General features: G+C 55.8%; 1 protein-coding gene across 2 annotated transcripts in view; it reads right to left on the bottom strand.

The window, feature by feature from the left end:
* Window positions 1-6: 6 nt before the first annotated feature.
* CLPB (caseinolytic mitochondrial matrix peptidase chaperone subunit B) overlaps window positions 7-20,761 on the bottom strand; it is a 58,367-nt gene continuing 37,612 nt past the window's right edge. For both annotated transcript variants that reach the window (XM_048946973.1, XM_048946966.1), the window contains exons 6-9: window positions 12,680-12,777; window positions 10,992-11,106; window positions 924-1,001; window positions 7-596 (exon numbers count right to left, since the gene is read on the bottom strand). In XM_048946973.1, the coding sequence (XP_048802930.1) occupies window positions 499-596; window positions 924-1,001; window positions 10,992-11,106; window positions 12,680-12,777 (389 nt within the window). In that variant the 3' untranslated portion in view covers window positions 7-498. The remainder of the gene's footprint in view (window positions 597-923; window positions 1,002-10,991; window positions 11,107-12,679; window positions 12,778-20,761) is intronic.

The following is a 20,761-nucleotide window of genomic DNA, read 5'->3' as shown; positions in this document are numbered from 1 at the left end:
TCTCATTCCATATCTATTCACATCTCATTTCAGTATCCACTCACATCTCATTCCATATCCACTCACATCTCATTTCAATATCCATTCATACTTTATTCCAACATCCACTCACATCTCATTCCAACATCCATTCACATCTCATTCCATATCCACTCACATCTCATTCCAACATCCACTCACATCTCATTTCAATATCCATTCATACTTTATTCCAACATCCATTCACACTTTATTCCAACATCCATTCACACTTTATTCCAGCATCCATTCATATCTTGACTCAGTATTCGTTCACATCTTATCCCCTGCCCTTGCCCAGGTGTTGCTTTGAATGCCACCGTTTGGTTACTTGAAATCTCATGATTTCTAATTCCTTTCCTTCTCCCCCTCCACCCCCCCAGGTAAAACCCGCTCTGCCCGTTTCATGAACCAATCAGCTTCACGCCGCTCGAGGAGCAATATTCTCAGCATCAACACAACGATGCTGTCGCAAAGCGATCAGAGCCCATGCGAGCAGGAGGAGACGGGGTTTGTGAGCGGCCACAGCTCCCAGCCACGAGGAATCCCTGTGGGACAGCAGGGCTCGGCCTGTGCTCCTGCAAGGGGAAGATGCTCATTTTGGAGCTGGGCTGAGCAGTGAGGGATGCGGATGGGCGCCTGGGGGGACGCGGAGGGGGCGTGCAGCCCTTCCTTGGGACGGCTTTGGGGTTTGGGTTCGGGTTGGGGCTACGAGGGGGAAATATCTTCCCCAAAGAGTGGCCACGTGCTGCACGGCTGCCCAGGGAGTTGGGGGGGGACCCCTGGGGGTGTCCCGGAACGGCAGGGATGTGGAGCTGTGGGATGAAGGGGTTGGATTCCATCCGCTCAGCTCTGCTGCAACCTTTGTGACGCTGCGGAGCAGCTCTGCATCCCGCTGACGTTACCTATCCCAGATGATCCCAAGAAGAGGAAGACCAGCGGGTGCTCCTCGTCGTACCAGCCGTTCTCCTTCCTCCGAATAGCTGCCATAGGAACAAAAGTCGGAGGGGGGGGGGGGAGGAGAAGGCGTATAAATCAATGACACAAAAGCAAGTATAATTATCACTAAGTATACACTATGTTTTACTGCTCTCTGCCCACTCAAAGTCCTCCCTGCCATTAGTGCTACCTAATTTGATTAGCCAGCAAAGGCCCCAGAGACACCTAATGAGGTTAGCATGGATTTGGAAAGCCGCCCAGAGCAGATTTCGGATAAACTTTTCCAGGATGTGCACTCAGCGTTGCCAGGGAGACGGCGAGGAGGGGGGACAGGGGGTGAGCCGGGCTTCCAGCTCCGAGCTCAGCCAGCCTTGCTGTGAATAAAGCAGCTCTGCACCAGCCTTTTTCTTTTTTTCTTTGCTCGTTGTTGTTGATTTGTTGGTCGGTGTTTTCTTCTTGCATTACTTCTCGCGTGCATATGAAAAGAGGGAAGGCTGCGGAGCTCCGGCTTGAGGCAGGCGGTTTGTCTCCATGGGTGACGCCAAAGGTTAAGGCACCGAGGGGAAATGCCTACTTCTGTCACAACAGAACGAGGGCTTGGAGGCCCAAACATCTGCTCCCCTGCCCTAATTCCAACAGCACAGCCCTACTGCTGCACCGGTCTGCGGCGCTGGGGACGCCTCTCACCCCATCCAGGTTCCTACAAGCAGCCCAGATGTGATTTACCCCCCTCAATCTGATCAGGCACTGAATCAAAAGGCTGCTGTACAGAGGTGGAGGAGGAGGAAGGGAGCTCTAAGAGGAACAAACAGAGCACCGCCAGCAGGCAGCATGGGGCCGCGGGGTGAGAAATGGGCACCGGCTCAGAGCATCGGCCTTTTGCCTTAGTGGGCATGGCGGTGCTGGGTTGGCGGTTGGGTTACACTGCAGGTCATTTCCAGCCTTCACAGCTCTGATTCCATGACTCTTAGTGGGCACAGTGGTGCTGGGTTGGTGGTTGGAGGTCATTTCCAACCTTCACAGCTCTGATTCCATGACTTTTAGTGGGCATGGTGGTGCTGGGTTGGCAGCTGAGTTACACTGGAGTCATTTCCAGCCTTCACAGCTCTGATTCCATGACTCTTAGTGGGCACGGTGGTGCTGGGTTGGTGGTTGGAGGTCATTTCCAACCTTCACAGCTCTGATTCCATGACTTTTAGTGGGCATGGTGGTGCTGGGTTGGCAGCTGAGTTACACTGGAGTCATTTCCAGCCTTCACAGCTCTGATTCCATGACTCTTAGTGGGCATGGTGGTGCCGGGTTGGTCAATTCCAGCCTTCACAGCTCTGATTCCAGGATTCTTATTGGGATGGCGGTGCTGGGTTGGCAGTTGGAGGTGATTCCCAACCTTCACAGCTCTGATTCCACGACTCCTAGTGGGCACAGTGGTTCTGGGTTGGTCATTTCCAACCTTCACAGCTCTGATTCCATGACAATCAGTGGGCATGGTGGTGCTGGGTTGGTGGTTGGGTTACACTGCAGGTCATTTGCAGCCTTCACAGCTCTGATTCCCGGATTCTTATTGGGATGGTGGTGCTGGGTTGGCAGTTGGAGGTCATTTCCAACCTTTACAGTTCTGATTCCAGGATTCTTATTGGGCTGGTGGTTGGGTTATACTGGAGGTCATTTCCAACCTTCACAGCTCTGATTCCATGACAATTAGTGGGCATGGTGGTGCTGGGTTGGCAGCTGAGTTACACTGGAGGTCATTTCCAACCTTCACAGCTCTGATTCCACGACTCCTAGTAGGTCACGGTGGAGCCGGGTTGGCGGTTGGGTTGCACTGGAGGTGATTTCCAACCTTCATAGCTCTGATTCCAGGATTCTTAGTGGGATGGTGGTGCTGGGTTGGTGGTTGGAGGTCATTTCCAACCTTCACAGCTCTGATTCCATGACAATTAGTGGCCATGGTGGTGCTGGGTTGGCAGCTGAGTTACACTGGAGGTCATTTCCAACCTTCACAGCTCTGATTCCATGACAATTAGCAGCCATGGTGGTGTGGGGTTGGCAGCTGAGTTACACTGGAGGTCTCTTCCAACCTTTACATCTCTGATTCCACGGCTTTTAGTGGACACGGTGCTGCTGGGTTGGTCATTTGCAGCCTTCACAGCTCTGATTCCATGACAATTAGCGGGCATGGTGGTGCTGGGTTGGCAGCTGAGTTACACTTGAGATCATTTCCAACCTTCATAGCTCTGATTCCACAACTCTTAGTGGGATGGTGGTGCTGGGTTGGTGGTTGGAGGTCATTTCCAACCTTCACAGCTCTGATTTCATGACTTTTAGTGGGCATGGTGGTGCTGGGCTGGCAGCTGAGTTACACTGGAGGTCATTTCCAACCTTCACAGCTCTGATTCCACGACTCCTAGTGGGGCACGGTGGTTCTGGGTTGGTCATTTCCAGCCTTCACAGCTCTGATTCCAGGATTCTTATTGGGATGGCGGTGCTGGGTTGGCAGTTGGAGGTGATTCCCAACCTTCACAGCTCTGATTCCACGACTCCTAGTGGGGCACGGTGGTTCTGGGTTGGTCATTTCCAGCCTTCACAGCTCTGATTCCAGGATTCTTAGTGGGATGGTGGTGCTGGGTTGGTGGTTGGAGGTCATTTCCAACCTTTACAGCTCTGATTCCATGACAATTAGCAGCCATGGTGGTGCTGGGTTGGCAGCTGAGTTACACTGGAGGTCATTTCCAGCCTTCACAGCTCTGATTCCACGACTCTTAGTGGGCACGGTGGTGCTGGGCTGGCAGCTGAGTTACACTGGAAGTCTCTTCCAACCTTTACATCTCTGATTCCACGGCTTTTAGTGGACACTGTGGTGCTGGGTTGGTCAATTCCAGCCTTCACAGCTCTGATTCCATGGCATGGTGGTGCTGGGTTGGCAGCTGAGTTATACTGGATGTCATTTCCAGCCTTCACAGCTCTGATTCCACAACTCTTAGTGGGGCACAGTGGCTCTGGGTTGGTCATTTCCAACCTTCACAGCTCTGATTCCATGACAATCAGTGGGCACGGTGGTGCTGGGTTGGCGATTGGGTTACACTGCAGGTCATTTCCAACCTTCACAGCTCTGATTCCATGACTCTCAGTGGGCATGGTGGTGCTGGGCTGGCAGCTGAGTTACACTGGATGTCATTTCCAACCTTCACAGCTCTGATTCCAGGATTCTTATTGGGATGGCGGTGCTGGGTTGGCAGTTGGAGGTCATTTCCAACCTTTACAGTTCTGATTCCATGACAATTAGCAGCCATGGTGGTGCTGGGTTGGCAGCTGAGTTACACTGGAGGTCATTTCCAACCTTCACAGCTCTGATTCCACGACTCCTAGTAGGTCACGGTGGAGCCGGGTTGGCGGTTGGGTTGCACTGGAGGTGATTTCCAACCTTCATAGCTCTGATTCCAGGATTCTTAGTGGGATGGTGGTGCTGGGTTGGTGGTTGGAGGTCATTTCCAACCTTCACAGCTCTGATTCCATGACAATTAATGGGCATGGTGGTGCTGGGTTGGCAGCTGAGTTACACTGGAGGTCATTTCCAGCCTTCACAGCTCTGATTCCACGACTCTTAGTGGGCACGGTGGTGCTGGGCTGGCAGCTGAGTTACACTGGAGGTCTCTTCCAACCTTTACATCTCTGATTCCACAGCTTTTAGTGGACACTGTGGTGCTGGGTTGGTCAATTCCAGCCTTCACAGCTCTGATTCCATGGCATGGCGGTGCTGGGTTGGCAGCTGAGTTATACTGGATGTCATTTCCAGCCTTCACAGCTCTGATTCCACAACTCTTAGTGGGGCACGATGGTTCTGGGTTGGTCATTTCCAACCTTCACAGCTCTGATTCCATGACTCCTAGTGGGCACAGTGGTTCTGGGTTGGTCATTCCCAACCTTCACAGCTCTGATTCCACGACTCCTAGTGGGTCACGGTGGAGCCGGGTTGGCGGTTGGAGGTCATTTCCAACCTTCCCAGTCCTGTGGTTCTGTGATTCTACAAGTGGGCACAGTGAGGATGGCAGCTGGACTTTGTGATTTCTCATTGCATCCCATCCAACCGGGCTGACAGGGCAGGGCAGGCTGGATATCAGGCACAGCTTCTCTGCGCGCCGTTGGGCAGCGGCACAGCTGGGGGGTCAGCATCCACGGAGGTGCTCAGAGCCGCGGTGATGTGGCGCTGAGGGCTTTGGTCAGTCAGCATTTTGGGGATGGGATGGGGTTCAACTCGGGGATCTCAGAGGGGTTTTCTGACCTCAATGACTACACGGAATCACCAAGGTTGGGAAAGACCTCCATGATTTCCAAAGTCCGACCGTCCACCCATCGCCAACACTTCCCACGCGCCCTCAGCACAACACCTAAACGCTCCTTCAACACCTCCAGGGATGGTGACTCCATGCCCCTTGGGCACGGCTCACGGTGGGGTGGGATGGAGTTGGAACTTGTGATGATGCCGGAGATCTTTTCCAACCCTAACGATGCCACGATTCCATCCTATAAGAACATAACCTCAGCAACAGCATCAGCGCACAGAGCGAATCCTTGCGCAACAAAGCCACGGACAGACAGCAACAAGTCGCCTCTGCCAGCAGGAGGTGAAGAGGGAAGGCACTCAACAGCACACGAACGCCGGGAGGGCTGAGGATTGACTGGACCGCTGAGCATCTCCACGCCGAGCAGCCCTGCCTCCCGCCCGCGCTCAGCCGTCGTCGTTTCTTTAATGGATGGGGAATAACGAGGACAGCGACAATTTCTGCAGCTATTTCAGCGGAGATAATAAAGGTAATAAACTTTTGCTCGGGGGCACGGAGTGACCAGTGGCAGGGGTCAGCCTGCGCGGCGCCGAGGTGAAGCGCCGTGCTTTTTTTTCAGCAGGACATCAGGCTTTATGGATACGAGCTCAGCTCCCTCCTGATATACAGCGTGCATAACGGCTGCCACGAGGTCACTGCCTGTGATTCAGTGCCGTGTCTCGGCTGGAAGGTGCTGACTGCTGCTGCTTAGGGCGCGTTGGGGAGATGGACAGAGAGACGAGGTGTAAAAGCTTTCCTATAAGCTGCCTTAAAGTCAGCACACGGCCCAGCCCTAAGCTTTGGAAAACCTGGCCATGCACACAGAGGGCCGCTGTCCCACAGCTCTCCGCCTCCAAACTCTGCAGGGTCGGCGCTGGGAAGAGGAAGAAAGTTTAGGGACGAAGCACAGCGGTCTGAAGGATGAGGAGCTTCTGATCTTGAGAACCTGTGGGCAAAGCTCTGGAAGCCGTCAGGAACGCTCCTTCCCTTGGGGTTCTCAACCCAGCTCCTCTCCGCTGCCACCCCGTAGGTCTGTGCTGAACCTCTGCGCGAGCTCAGCTGCAGGGATGGCAGACATGGGGGGCAGGCCAGGCTTCCCCATGGAATTCAGGCCCAATGTCCACGTGAAGAGGCCAACGATGGCAGCCAGGTCTTCTTCTTCAGAGCCATTTCCAGCGCTGCCGCCGCGCTCCCACTTTATTTTGTCCATCCGTAACGGCGTAACTGTAGCGCTGCGTCTCCGAGAGGCCCTTCAGCCTGCTATTGAACTGATAAATTCACTGTATTACTTTACACAAATCAATACCCCAGCAGTTATCAGGGGTTGATGTGACCGAAATTGGTTTCAGCCAATTTGTGAGCGTAATAAATGTCCATTTATCAAATCAATTCATTCCGTGGTGCTCCTCGGACCGCCCGGCTCGCAGTGCCAGCGGCTGATGTCCCCGACCTGGGATGGGGGATGAGCCCCTTCCTGCTCCTGGCTCACCTGATGGCACGGTCCCAGTGTTCTACCTGCACTTGGACCCCTACCAGCCTTCCTTGCTACAACCCAGACTGCAAACACCAAAATAAAGCGCTTGCAGGGGATCCGACCTCGCCTGAATTACAGCTTCCCTCAGGTCAGGGCAGGGCGACATTCCTGCTTGTCCCTTTTCTTCCAGCTTTGTCACTCCAGCTGATTCCAGCACTGTGACCGCCCAGCACGATGACAATTCCTCATTTGAAGATTTAAAAGGAGATTGCCTACAAGAATCATAACCACTAAACTGAAAACATCACGGCCCTTTCCCTTCATCCCTCCTTACTCAGCTGCAGGAAGTCCTGCCACAAAGTGCTGCAATCCAAAAGGGGCTGGAAAACCAAACTGAATGGCAGAGGCACCAAAGTTGGAAAGGATCTTTAAGATCTCATCAAGTCCAACCAACCACACATCACCACCAGCCCACCAAAAATGTCCCTCAAATGTCCCACGTGGGTTTGGTGAAGGTGTCTGTGTGTCACATCACAGGTGAAATGTCCCCTATCAGCTTGGTGAAGGTGTCTGTGTGTCACATTACAGGTGAAATGTCCCCTATCAGTTTGGTGAAGGTGTCTGTGTGTCACCATACAAGGTGAAATGTCCCCTATCAGTTTGGTGAAGGTGTCTGTGTGTCACATCACAAGGTGAAATGTCCCCTATCAGCTTGGTGAAGGTGTCTGTGTGTCACATTACAGGTGAAATGTCCCCTATCAGCTTGGTGAAGGTGTCTGTGTGTCACATTACAGGTGAAATGTCCCCTATCAGCTTGGTGAAGGTGTCTGTGTGTCACATCACAAGGTGAAATGTCCCCTATCAGCTTGGTGAAGGTGTCTGTGTGTCACATCACAGGTGAAATGTCCCCTATCAGTTTGGTGAAGGTGTCTGTGTGTCACATTACAGGTGAAATGTCCCCTATCAGCTTGGTGAAGGTGTCTGTGTGTCACATCACAGGTGAAATGTCCCCTATCAGCTTGGTGAAGGTGTCTGTGTGTCACATTGCAGGTGAAATGTCCCCTATCAGCTTGGTGAAGGTGTCTGTGTGTCACATTGCAGGTGAAATGTCCCCTATCAGCTTGGTGAAGGTGTCTGTGTGTCACATCACAGGTGAAATGTCCCCTATCAGCTTGGTGAAGGTGTCTGTGTGTCACATCACAAGGTGAAATGTCCCCTATCAGCTTGGTGAAGGTGTCTGTGTGTCACATCACAGGTGAAATGTCCCCTATCAGCTTGGTGAAGGTGTCTGTGTGTCACATCACAAGGTGAAATGTCCCCTATCAGCTTGGTGAAGGTGTCTGTGTGTCACATCACAGGTGAAATGTCCCCTATCAGCTTGGTGAAGGTGTCTGTGTGTCACATCGCAGGTGAAATGTCCCCTATCAGTTTGCTGATGCTGATCCTCCATCACCTCCATCCCTGTGCTGCATGCAGTTCCCTTGCAGCCGCCCCGTTCCCCCCCAGCTTTCAGCCCCCACCTCCTCCCTTTCCGTGGGGCAGAAAGCAGAGCTGGGCTCTGTCCCATCTCCCATGGATGGCAGCAGGGTTTCCTGCCCCCCGGGATCCCTTTGGTGGCACTGGGCTGTAGCACGGTGTGCCGTGTGAGCGCCCCATGCGCACGCAGCGCTCGCAGCTCCCGTCCCCTTTTGCTGCCCTGGAGCTGCTTGGATCGCGCAGCGCGCGGCGGATTAAATCCAATTAGTCAATTAGGGAGCTGTTACAAATGAAACGCGTCGGCGGGGCCGGGGAGCCCACGGCGTGGCAGCAGAAAGCAGTGGGAACAGAGAGAAGCACGAGAGCTCGGAAGAAAGAGTCGCGTCTGGAAATTGAGCCTTCCTGAAAGAAAATGGGGGCAGGAGGGAGGAGGGGGGAGGAGAAGGTCGGAGCCTCTTCCTCTACCTTTTGGTCTGATGTCCTGAGGCTGCGGGGGGATCGAGCGCATTCCCTCTAATTCAATAAGAGAAACCTCCATAAAGGCGGCCGCTTTAATGCGCGCAAACACCACCTGTGTCAGGAGCAGGCGCTGCCCATTAATCAAAGCTTCCCAATTAGCCCGCGCCGCTGCCCCCAGGCACAGCCGCTGTCGGAGCAGAGGGTGTCTGCTGCTGCGCTTTGCAGGGCTCTGAGCCGGCCCTGCACCCCCCTTTGTGAGCATCACAGCCTGGGTTGTGGATCCGTGACAGAGCCCTGCTTGCCGTTCTGACCTCGGCCCTCCCTGCCTGCTTTGAAGCCCTGCATTCGGGTGCAGGGAGGCTGCAGGAATTGCTGGCCCGAAAAGCTGCTCTGGTTTTTCCCCCCCCCCCCCCCCCCCCCCCAGCTCCATCAGAACGTCAGCGCTCCGTCCCAGCCGCGCCGCAAGCCTGTATCCTCCAGCACAGCCACCAGAGGCCAGGCTCCCCGCTCCCTTACGACTTCATTTCTTTTTAACAGGGGAAAATACGCAATTCCAAGCACAGCGACAACGCCTGCAGAGAAAGGCGCTGCTGCACGCTGCCAGGAGGTGCGAGGGAGGCTGGGACCAACGGGAGGAGGTAGGGCAGGTATTCACCTCCTGATGCTGCTCTGCACAGAGCTGCAGCCTCCGGGCCAGGGATGCGAATTGTTGGATGCTGAGGGAGAAGAGCGGGGCGGCGCTCCTCTGCATCCACCATCATCTCTACTGATCTGACATCGCTCACACAGCCAAGGAATAAACACACATAGCAGGGCAGGGCTGAGCTGACCAATAGGAGAAGCACCTGGCTGTCTTGGTTGACCAACAGCTCACCAATGGTTGGACGATGGTTGGCCAATACTTGACCAACAGTTCACCAATGGTTGGCCAATACTTGACCAACAGCTGACCAATGGTTGGCCAATGGTTGACCAACAGTTCACCAATGGTTGGCCAATGGTTGAGCAAAAGCTGACCAATGTCTGGCCAATGGTTGACCAACAGTTCACCAATGGTTGGCCAATAGTTGACCAACAGCTGGCCAATGGTTGGCCAATGGTTGACCAACAGTTCACCAATGGTTGGCCAATGGTTGAGCAAAAGCTGACCAATGGTTGGCCAATGGTTGACCAACAGCAGACCAATGTCTGACCAATGGTTGACCAACAGCTCACCAATGGTTGGCCAATGGTTGACCAACAGTTCACCAATACTTGGCCAATGGTTGACCAACAGTTCACCAATACTTGGCCAATGGTTGACCAACAGTTGACCAATGGTTGCCAATGGTTGACCAACAGTTCACCAATGGTTGGCCAATGGTTGACCAACAGTTCACCAATGGTTGGCCAATGGTTGATCAACAGTTCACCAATGTCTGGCCAATGGTTGATCAACAGTTCACCAATGGTTGGCCAATGGCTGACCAACAGCTCACCAATGGTTGGCCAATGATTGACCAACAGTTCACCAATGGTTGACCAATACTTGACCAATGTCTGACCAATGGTTGACCAACAGCTGACCAAAGGTTGGCCAATGGTTGACCAACAGCTGACCAATGGTTGACCAAGAGCTGACTAATGGTTGACCAATGGTTGGCCAATGGCTGACCCACAGCTGACCAACAGCTGAGCAATATTTTGGACCAAGGGTCGATCAGTGGTTGATCAGTGGTTGGCTGTGAGGCAGCAGTGTGCCCTGGTGGCCATGAAGGCCAACGGTATCCTCGTTGGTCAACAGTTGACCATAGGTTGACCACAGGTTGTGCCACGAGGGCCAAGAAGGCCACCTGAGATGCACAGAGTGTGGGCAGCAGGACGGGGAGGTGCTCCTTCCCTCCGCTCTGCCCCGGGGGGGCACCATCTGAAGCACTGCACCCAGGGCTGGGCTCCCCAGCTCCAAGCAGAAAGGGAACTGCTGGGGAGAGCCTGGCGAGGGTGCAGAGATGGTGGGGGCCTGGAGCAGCTCGTGGTGGGGACAGGCCGAAGGCTGAGCAGCTGGGGGAGAGAAGGATGAGAGGGGATCCTGCAGCCTGCTCTAGGAAAGTTCCTTTAGCAGGGGGATGGACTGGGGGATCTCCAGAGGTCCCCTATGGATCTCTGGCTCCGTGCGAAGCGTAACCACATGCACTCCTATTTTCTCCATGGCACAAAGCCCCACGTGGGTGAGGAGCACAGAGAAACAGTGACAAGTTTATGTGCAAACTGCCACACAGAGCCATCAGTGAGCTGTGAGTGAGTAACGTTCCTAAGACAAACCTCACCTGCCCCCACCGTGGCTATGGCACTCTCCTGGCCGATGATGTGCTCCTTCAGCCTCTGCTCCAGGGGGAACCTGCGGCGCTCCTCCACCTCCCGGCGACGCTGCTCCTCCTGGAACTGCAAAGGGGAGAAAGGAAGGGGTTGAGCGAGGAGGGGAGCGCCTGGTTCTAAAGGGGGCCTGGTTCTAAAGGGGGCCTGGTTCTAAAGGGGCCTGGTTCTAAAAGGGGCCTGGTTCTAAACGGGGCCTGGTTCTAAAGGGGGCCTGGTTCTAAAGGGGGCCTGGTTCTAAAGGGAGCCTGGTTCTAAACGGGGCCTGGTTCTAAAGGGGGCCTGGTTCTAAAGGGGGCCTGGTTCTAAAGGGAGCCTGGTTCTAAACGGGGCCTGGTTCTAAAGGAGGCCTGGTTCTAAAGGGGGCCGTAAGAAAGAAGGGGAGGGACTGTGAGTGACACGGCGAGAGGAAATGGTTTGAGACAACAAGAGGGCAGGTTTAGAGTGGATATTAAGAAGTGTTTCTGATCAGGCTGGCGAGGCACAGGATGAATGGAGAGGGGGCTCTGAGCACCGGATGGAGCTGGGGGGGTCCCACCAGTGGACCAGACGGCTTTCAGGGCTCCCTTCCAACTCAAACGGCTGTGATCTACGGCTCTACGCAGCCCTGCAGCCTGCGCTGTGGCACGCAGGATGGCAGCGACTCCAAGGGCTGCTCCTGCAGAGCTCAGCGTTCCGCTCAGCTCACGGCTCCCCACCGCCAGCCGGGCGCAGGGAAGCCGCGACGAGCGCGAGAGAGATCCAAATAAATTAAAAATACATATGAAAACTCCCTTGTTATTCTGTCACCGGGATATGTAAATAAAATCTATGGGCCGTGCCCATTCGGTAACGGCTCTGCCAATTCATTCTGTGGCAGTGATTAAAACGAGCAATAAATTCTCAAAGACTCTCGGCGGAGCGCAGGAATTGGGGGCGGCTGCGACCCCCGGAGCGCCGCGTCCCCCCCGGTGCTGCGTTCATCACAGCTGCCTGGGCTGCCTGATGTTTTATACGCACCGACCATCATCTGCAGCAGGAATATATCTCCTTTCTCTCCCCGGTCTATTTGTTAAAGCGTAAAATCTGAGGCGTCTTCGGAGCAGGTTTGGAGCAGGTTTTGTCAGCGCTGCGCCCTGGGGACCATTTGCCCAGCAGCGATTCCTCCTCCTCCTCCTCCTCCTCCTCCTCCCATAAAGATCCAAAGGATTTTGAGCTCGGTTTCGCAGCCTCCCAGCTCTGCGGCTTCCCCCTTCCACCCGGCATAGAACACAAACGTTCCACGCTCAGCACATGGATGTGGCTCTGAGCTCCTCTCTGCCATCCTGGGGGAGCGCACATTTGGCCACCTGGCCGAATCACTTCTCAATGCAGTCCCTGCCACCTGGCCAACCATCGATCGCCCCCAACTTCCAAGTCCTCTTCACGTTTCCCAAAGGCAAACTGAAATCCCCAACCTGCAGAGCGCAGCCTGACGTGGCGCAGCGCGGCGCCGCTCGTGCTCTCGTTCCCAGGGCAGCAGGGAGCATTCCCAGCCCCAAGCTGGGGGGCAAAGCGGGGCTCCCCACCCCCTGATGGAGAACGGCAGCTCCTACCTCAGCCGGGTCCCCAGGGATCTCCGATCCCGTGCGGAAGAAGCGCCGCGCTGCGAAGCTCAGCTCACCTTTGCCTCCGATGCCTTCAGGAGGTTCATCACCTCCCCCTCGCGGGCGTAATCCAGCGGCGTGTGGCCCATCTCGTTCTTCTGCAGGGGGTTGGCACCTGTTGGCAGCGAGAAAGGGAGGAGGTCAGGGAGCCCTGGGGCAGGGGGCGCACAGTGCGTCTCCTGTGTGCATCTCCTGTTCCGACGTCCGCTGTGAGCACGCAGGGACAATCCCAGGGGCTGCAGGGGAAAACCACTCTCTTCTCTGGGATTACATTGGGAATGAAGAACCAGTCGAGCCCAGAGATTGAACTGCTGTGGGGAGCTGCGAGGGGGTCGGCAGAGAGCTGAACCTGCGTGGTGAGAACCAACTGGTCCCAGTTCTGTGCTGGGAAGCAGCGGAGTGGGTGCAAAGAGCTGGGCAGGCCAAGGTCAGGAGGCAGAGGTGTGGGGAAATAGGGGAAACACGAGTGTGGCACAAGGGGAATAAGAAGGACACCAGTATGGCACCAAGGGAATAGGAGGGACAGAAGTATGGCACCTGGGAAGAAGAGGGACACCAGTATGGCACCAAGGGAATGGGAAAGAGAGCAATATGCACCTGGGAATAGGAGGGACACAAATATGGCACCTGGGAATAGGAGGGACACAAGTATGGCACCAAGGGAAGAGGAGGGACACAAATATGGCACTAAGGGAACAGGAGAGACACAAATATGGCACCAAGGGAAGAGGAGGGACACAAATATGGCACCAAGGGAATGAGAGGGACGCAAATATGGCACCTGGGAATAGGAGGGATGCAAATATGGCACCAAGGGAAGAGGAGGGACACAAATATGGCACCATGGGAATAGGAGGGACACAAGTATGACACCAAGGGAAGAGGAGGGACACAAATATGGCACCATGGGAATGGGAAAGAGAGCAATACGGCACCATGGGATGCCCAGGTGATGCAGCCCTGGCTCCTGGGAATGAGCCACATCTGAGGGCACAGCAGCCACGTGGGCTGGGTGAGCTGGGAGCAGGGAGCTGAGCGCTGCTGAGCCTCGGCACTGGGGACCCACATCTGCCAACAGAGTGCAAAATGCCCTCCCCAAACATCCGGCACCGAGTGATTTCCAGCTCCAGCCTTGTCGCGGCGGATGAGGGAGCCGAAAGGGATTGGGATGCAGCACGGGGCCGGCGCTCGATGCCCTGCAGGGGGGAGGCAGCGAGGAGGGGGCTCTGTAGGGTCGGGGATGCCATGGGGTCAGGGATGCCATAGGATCAGGGATGCCATGGGGTCGGGGATGCCATAGGATCAGGGATGCCATAGGATCAGGGATGCCATGGGGTCGGGGATGCCATGGGGTCGGGGATGCCATGGGGTCGGGGATGCCATAGGATCAGGGATGCCATAGGGTCGGGGATGCCATAGGATCAGGGATGCCATAGGATCAGGGATGCCATAGGATCAGGGATGCCATAGGATCAGGGATGCCATGGGGTCGGGGATGCCATAGGATCAGGGATGCCATAGGGTCGGGGATGCCATAGGGTTGGGGATGCCATAGGATCAGGGATGCCATAGGATCAGGGATGCCATAGGATCAGGGATGCCATGGGGTCGGGGATGCCATAGGATCAGGGATGCCATAGGGTCGGGGATGCCATAGGGTCGGGGATGCCATGGGGTCGGGGATGCCATAGGATCAGGGATGCCATAGGATCAGGGATGCCATGGGGTCGGGGATGCCATGGGATCAGGGATGCCATAGGGTGGGGGATGCCATAGGATCAGGGATGCCATAGGATCAGGGATGCCATAGGGTCAGGGATGCCATGGGGTCGGGGATGCCATGGGGTCGGGGATGCCATAGGATCAGGGATGCCATAGGGTTGGGGATGCCATGGGGTCGGGGATGCCATGGGATCAGGGATGCCATAGGGTGGGGGATGCCATAGGATCAGGGATGCCATAGGATCAGGGATGCCATAGGGTTGGGGATGCCATAGGATCAGGGATGCCATGGGATCGGGGATGCCATAGGGTCAGGGATGCCATAGGATCAGGGATGCCATAGGATCAGGGATGCCATAGGGTCGGGGATGCCATAGGATCAGGGATGCCATGGGATCGGGGATGCCATAGGGTCGGGGATGCCATGGGGTCAGGGATGCCATAGGATCAGGGATGCCATAGGATCAGGGATGCCATAGGGTTGGGGATGCCATAGGATCAGGGATGCCATGGGATCGGGGATGCCATAGGGTCGGGGATGCCATGGGGTCAGGGATGCCATAGGATCAGGGATGCCATGGGATCGGGGATGCCATAGGGTCAGGGATGCCATAGGGTTGGGGATGCCATCGGGTCGGGGATGCCATGGGGTTGGGGATGCCATAGGATCAGGGATGCCATAGGGTCAGGGATGCCATACGATCAGGGATGCCATAGGGTTGGGGATGCCATGGGGTCGGGGATGCCATGGGATCAGGGATGCCATAGGGTGGGGGATGCCATAGGATCAGGGATGCCATAGGATCAGGGATGCCATAGGGTTGGGGATGCCATAGGATCAGGGATGCCATGGGATCGGGGATGCCATAGGGTCAGGGATGCCATAGGATCAGGGATGCCATAGGATCAGGGATGCCATAGGGTCGGGGATGCCATAGGATCAGGGATGCCATGGGATCGGGGATGCCATAGGGTCGGGGATGCCATGGGGTCAGGGATGCCATAGGATCAGGGATGCCATAGGATCAGGGATGCCATAGGGTTGGGGATGCCATAGGATCAGGGATGCCATGGGATCGGGGATGCCATAGGGTCGGGGATGCCATGGGGTCAGGGATGCCATAGGATCAGGGATGCCATGGGATCGGGGATGCCATAGGGTCAGGGATGCCATAGGGTTGGGGATGCCATCGGGTCGGGGATGCCATAGGATCAGGGATGCCATAGGGTCGGGGATGCCATAGGATCAGGGATGCCATGGGATCGGGGATGCCATAGGGTCGGGGATGCCATGGGGTCAGGGATGCCATAGGATCAGGGATGCCATGGGATCGGGGATGCCATAGGGTCAGGGATGCCATAGGGTTGGGGATGCCATCGGGTCGGGGATGCCATGGGGTTGGGGATGCCATAGGATCAGGGATGCCATAGGGTCGGGGATGCCATAGGATCAGGGATGCCATAGGGTTGGGGATGCCATGGGGTCGGGGATGCCATGGGATCAGGGATGCCATAGGGTGGGGGATGCCATAGGATCAGGGATGCCATAGGATCAGGGATGCCATAGGGTTGGGGATGCCATAGGATCAGGGATGCCATGGGATCGGGGATGCCATAGGGTCAGGGATGCCATAGGATCAGGGATGCCATAGGATCAGGGATGCCATAGGGTCGGGGATGCCATAGGATCAGGGATGCCATGGGATCGGGGATGCCATAGGGTCGGGGATGCCATGGGGTCAGGGATGCCATAGGATCAGGGATGCCATAGGATCAGGGATGCCATAGGGTTGGGGATGCCATAGGATCAGGGATGCCATGGGATCGGGGATGCCATAGGGTCGGGGATGCCATGGGGTCAGGGATGCCATAGGATCAGGGATGCCATGGGATCGGGGATGCCATAGGGTCAGGGATGCCATAGGGTTGGGGATGCCATCGGGTCGGGGATGCCATGGGGTTGGGGATGCCATAGGATCAGGGATGCCATAGGGTCAGGGATGCCATACGATCAGGGATGCCATGGGGTCAGGGATGCCATGGGATCAGGGATGCCATAGGGTCAGGGATGCCATGGGATCGGGGATGCCATAGGATCAGGGATGCCATAGGATCAGGGATGCCATGGGGTTGGGGATGCCATGGGGTCGGGGATGCCATAGGGTCGGGGATGCCATGGGGTTGGGGATGCCATAGGGTTAGGGATGCCATGGGGTTGGGGATGCCATGGGATCAGGGATGCCATAGGGTCAGGGATGCCATGGGATCGGGGATGCCATAGGATCAGGGATGCCATAGGATCAGGGATGCCATGGGGTTGGGGATGCCATGGGGTCGGGGATGCCATAGGGTCGGGGATGCCATAGGGTCGGGGATGCCATGGGGTTGGGGATGCCATAGGGTTGGGGATGCCATGGGGTTGGGGATGCCATAGGGTCGGGTATGCCATAGGATCAGGGATGCCATGGGGTCAGGGATGCCATGGGGTCGGGGATGCCATAGGGTCGGGGATGCCATAGGGTTGGGGATGCCATGGGGTCGGGGATGCCATAGGATCAGGGATGCCATGGGATCAGGGATGCCATAGGATCAGGGATGCCATGGGGTCGGGGATGCCATGGGGTTGGGGATGCCATGGGATCAGGGATGCCATAGGATCAGGGATGCCATGGGGTTGGGGATGCCATCCTTGGGGCTTTCCCTTCCCGACGGCCGAGGGTCGTTCCTCCACCCCCTGGCCCTATCAATAACAGCCATCCATCCCATATCAGCCTAATCCCCCCCATTAACGGCTTTGACGACTTGACTAATTGCTGCAATAATTGATAGAACCCGCCTCGTCCCCACCGCTCGATCCCCACCTCCAGCACGGCCGCCATAAATAACGCTGTCACCCCCCTTCCTCCCCCCCCGCTAACGGCGCAGCACCGCAGCCGGCCGCCTGACCTCGCCGCCCCGCCACCACCCACACCGCCATAATGGGAGGCCATTCGTCACCTCGTGCCGCTGTCACGGCGCCCACACCTGGGCAGCACCTCGGGCTGTGCTCCCCGCCCCTCCTGGCCGCGTGAGGAGGCCCCAGCTTATCATATTTGATGAATGGCGCCTCACCGCCAGCGCCCGCGCGCCACGCAGGAGCAGCTGCGGAAGGTCACTCATTGGGGAAATATGTTTGTGCCGGTGGTATCGAAAAAAGTTTAGCGGAGTGACAGGCCTCAATTTTTCAAATTTTATTAACTCCATCCCCGTAACCATTTGTCTTGAATTCCTTCAGATTAGGGAGAAGTGTCAATAGAGCGCGGGATGCGGCGCCGGGAGCCGCCTTCGCCGTGCCGGGGGGTGGCGGGGAGCAGCAGAGCGCCTGGCAGCAGCTGGCAGCGGCTGGACCCGTGTCCTCACCCCTTGTCCTGCATCCTTATCCTTGGCCTCCGTCCTTGTGCCCTGTCCTCCATCCTTACACCTTGTCCTCCATCCTCACTCCTTGTCCTCCATCCTTATTCCCTGTCCTTCATCCTTGTTCTCTGTCCTCCATCCTTATTTCTTGTCCTCCATCCTTTCTGTCTTCCATCCTTGTTCCCTGTCCTCCATCCTTGTGCCCTGTCCTCCATCCGTACACCTTGTCCTCCACCTTTATTCCCTGTCCTTCATCCTCATTCTTTGTCCTCCATCCTTACTCCATGTCCTCCATCCTTGTGCCCTGTCCTCCACCCGTACACCTTGTCCTCCATCCGTATTCCTTGCCCTCCACCTTTATTCCCTGTCCTTCATCCTTGTTCTCTGTCCTCCATCCTTTCCTTGTCCTCCATCCTTATTTCTTGTTCTCCATCCTTATTCCCTGTCTTCCATCCTTGTGCCATATCCTCCATCCTCACTCCTTGTCCTCCATCCTCACTCCATGTCCTCCATCCTTATTCCTTGCCCTCCGTCCTTATTCCTTGACCTCCATCCTTGCTCCTTGTCCTCCATTCTTATGCACTGTCCTCCATCCTTGACCTCCATCCTTACTCTCTGTCCTCCATTCTTATTTCTTGTCCTCTGTCCATGTCCTCCATCTTTCTCCTCCATCCTCGCTCCTTGTCTTCCATCCTTATCCTTCTCCTCCATCCTTATCCTTCTCCTCCATCCTTATTCCTCATCCTCCATCTTTATACCTTGTCCTCCATCTTTACTCCCTGTCCTCCATCCTTATTCCCTGTACTCTAACCTTACTCCTTGTCCTCCATCCACGTCCTCCATCCTTATTCTCTGCCCTCCATCCTTATTTCTTGTCATCCATCCTTATTCTCTGTCCTCCATCTTTGTGCCATGTCCTCCATCCTTGCTCCTCATCCTCCATCCTCACTTCATATCCTCCATCCTTACTCCATGTCCTCCATCCTTATTTCTTGTACTCCATCCTTACTCCCTGTCCTCCTTTCTTATACCTTGTCCTCCATCCTTACTCCTTGTCCTCCATCCCTATCCTCCATCCTTCCTCTGTCCTCCATCCTTATTGCTTGTCCTCCATCCCTGTCCTCCATCCTTACTCCTTGTCCTCCATCCATGTCCTCCATCCTTGCTCCGTCCTCCATCCCTACTCCTTGTCCTCCATCCTTACTCCTTGTCCTCCATCCTTGCTCCCTGCCCTCCATCCCTACTCCCTGTCCTCCATCCCTGTCCTCCATCCCTACTCCTTGTCCTCCCCCCTTGCCCCAGAGAGGCAGAATGGACCTCACTTCACCAGCAACCCACAGGGGCACCCAGAGAGCTACGTCCCTTCAAAGACTGGATGCACAGAAGCCTGGGAGAACCTCTGGGAGCGGGACGAGGAAATGTTCACCACCCTGATGTCCTCCTCTGTCCCCACACTGAAGTGACTGGGCAAATCTTCTGCGCAGAAGTCAGCACAGCGTCAGCCTGGCGCACACAGAACGCCATTCCCACCAGCAAAAAGCCACCTCCAGTCTCCCAGAGCTCTCCTCAATTCACAGCAACTTCAAAACTCATTTTACTGCGGGCTCCTCAAGGTCTCCTGGGTCCCTCCAGGTCATCCCAGCCCCTTCCTGGGTCCCCCCCAGCCCAGCAGCGCAGAGCCAACGATGCTGGAGCCTGGATGAAACCCTTTCGACTCACTTTTCTGGTGAAGCAAACTGAATCCTAGCAAGGGGGCACTGGAAACGGCAGGTCCCATCGGTCTGCAGGGGGTCCCACCTCCCCATGGCTGTGTTCCATCCCCATAGAGGCAGGGTGAGCTGTGGGGAGCAGCCCACGGCGCCCGCTGGGATCGCAGAGTGCCAACAGCCGTCAGCTCTGACAAGGAGTGACAACTCTGATTGCTGCACACGGCCGGTTACGGTAATAAGAAAGGACTCCTGTCCTCCTGAGCCTCCCGTGATTGAATTAGCATGATCACCCTTTTTTCCAGTAACGTAGGCCTGTTTGTTTGGTTTCTTTTTAATCAATAAGACGTTTGCAGGAGGTTTGGATCGTGCCGTGTTAATATGAGCCTGTGAGCCTGACCCCCCTCCTCACACCTCCATCTGTGTCAGTGGGCGCCGTTCTGCTCACTGGATGTGGATGCTGAGCTCTGCTGAGGATCTGCCCCTGATCCCAGCCCAAAGGAATGTGAGCAACGCTCCCCAGAGGAGCAGCAAGGGAAAAAGAACGGTGCCTTCCAGGTCAAGTTTGGGCATTGGACCAGACAGGGGTTGGAGATCGATGATCCTGGAGGTCCTTTCCAACCTGAGCCATTCTATGACCTTGGAAGGTGCCTTCCAACCCAAATGATGGAATGCATGGATGGGAATCCACGAGGCACAGCAGGGATCCAGCAGGGTGAATTGGGCAGGGTGAATTGGGCAGGGTGAATTGGGCAGGGTGAATCCAGCAGGGTGAATCCAGCAGGGTGAATCTGGCAGGGTGAATCCAGGAGGGTGAATCCAGCAGGGTGAATCCAGCAGGGCGAATCCAGCAGGGTGAATCCAGCAGGGTGAATCCAGGAGGGTGAATTGGGCAGGGTGAATTGGGCAGGGTGAATTGGGCAGGGTGAATCCAGCAGGGCGAATCCAGCAGGGCGAATCCAGCAGGGTGAATCCAGGAGGGTGAATTGGGCAGGGTGAATTGGGCAGGGTGAATTGGGCAGGGTGAATCGGGCAGGGCGAATCCAGCAGGGCGAATCCAGCAGGGTGAATCCAGCAGGGTGAATCCAGCAGGGTGAATCCAGCAGGGTGAACCCAGCAAGGTGCCTCCTGCTCCCAGCGATGGCGACTGAACAGCCCAAAGCAACGCCGTGGGGGAGAACCAGAAGTGATGGGGTGCTAAAGATGTCCACAACAGCCAAGTTGGAAAGTAAAGAGCAGGAATTTGTAGGATGCAGGCCAACGCTGAAGAGCGAGGCT

This window comes from Lagopus muta, chromosome 1 (assembly GCF_023343835.1).
Source record: "Lagopus muta isolate bLagMut1 chromosome 1, bLagMut1 primary, whole genome shotgun sequence".
Classification (NCBI taxonomy): Eukaryota; Metazoa; Chordata; class Aves; order Galliformes; family Phasianidae; genus Lagopus; species Lagopus muta.
The sequence above is the reverse complement of the archived record's forward strand: the minus strand, read 5'-3'. Positions and strand labels throughout refer to the sequence as shown.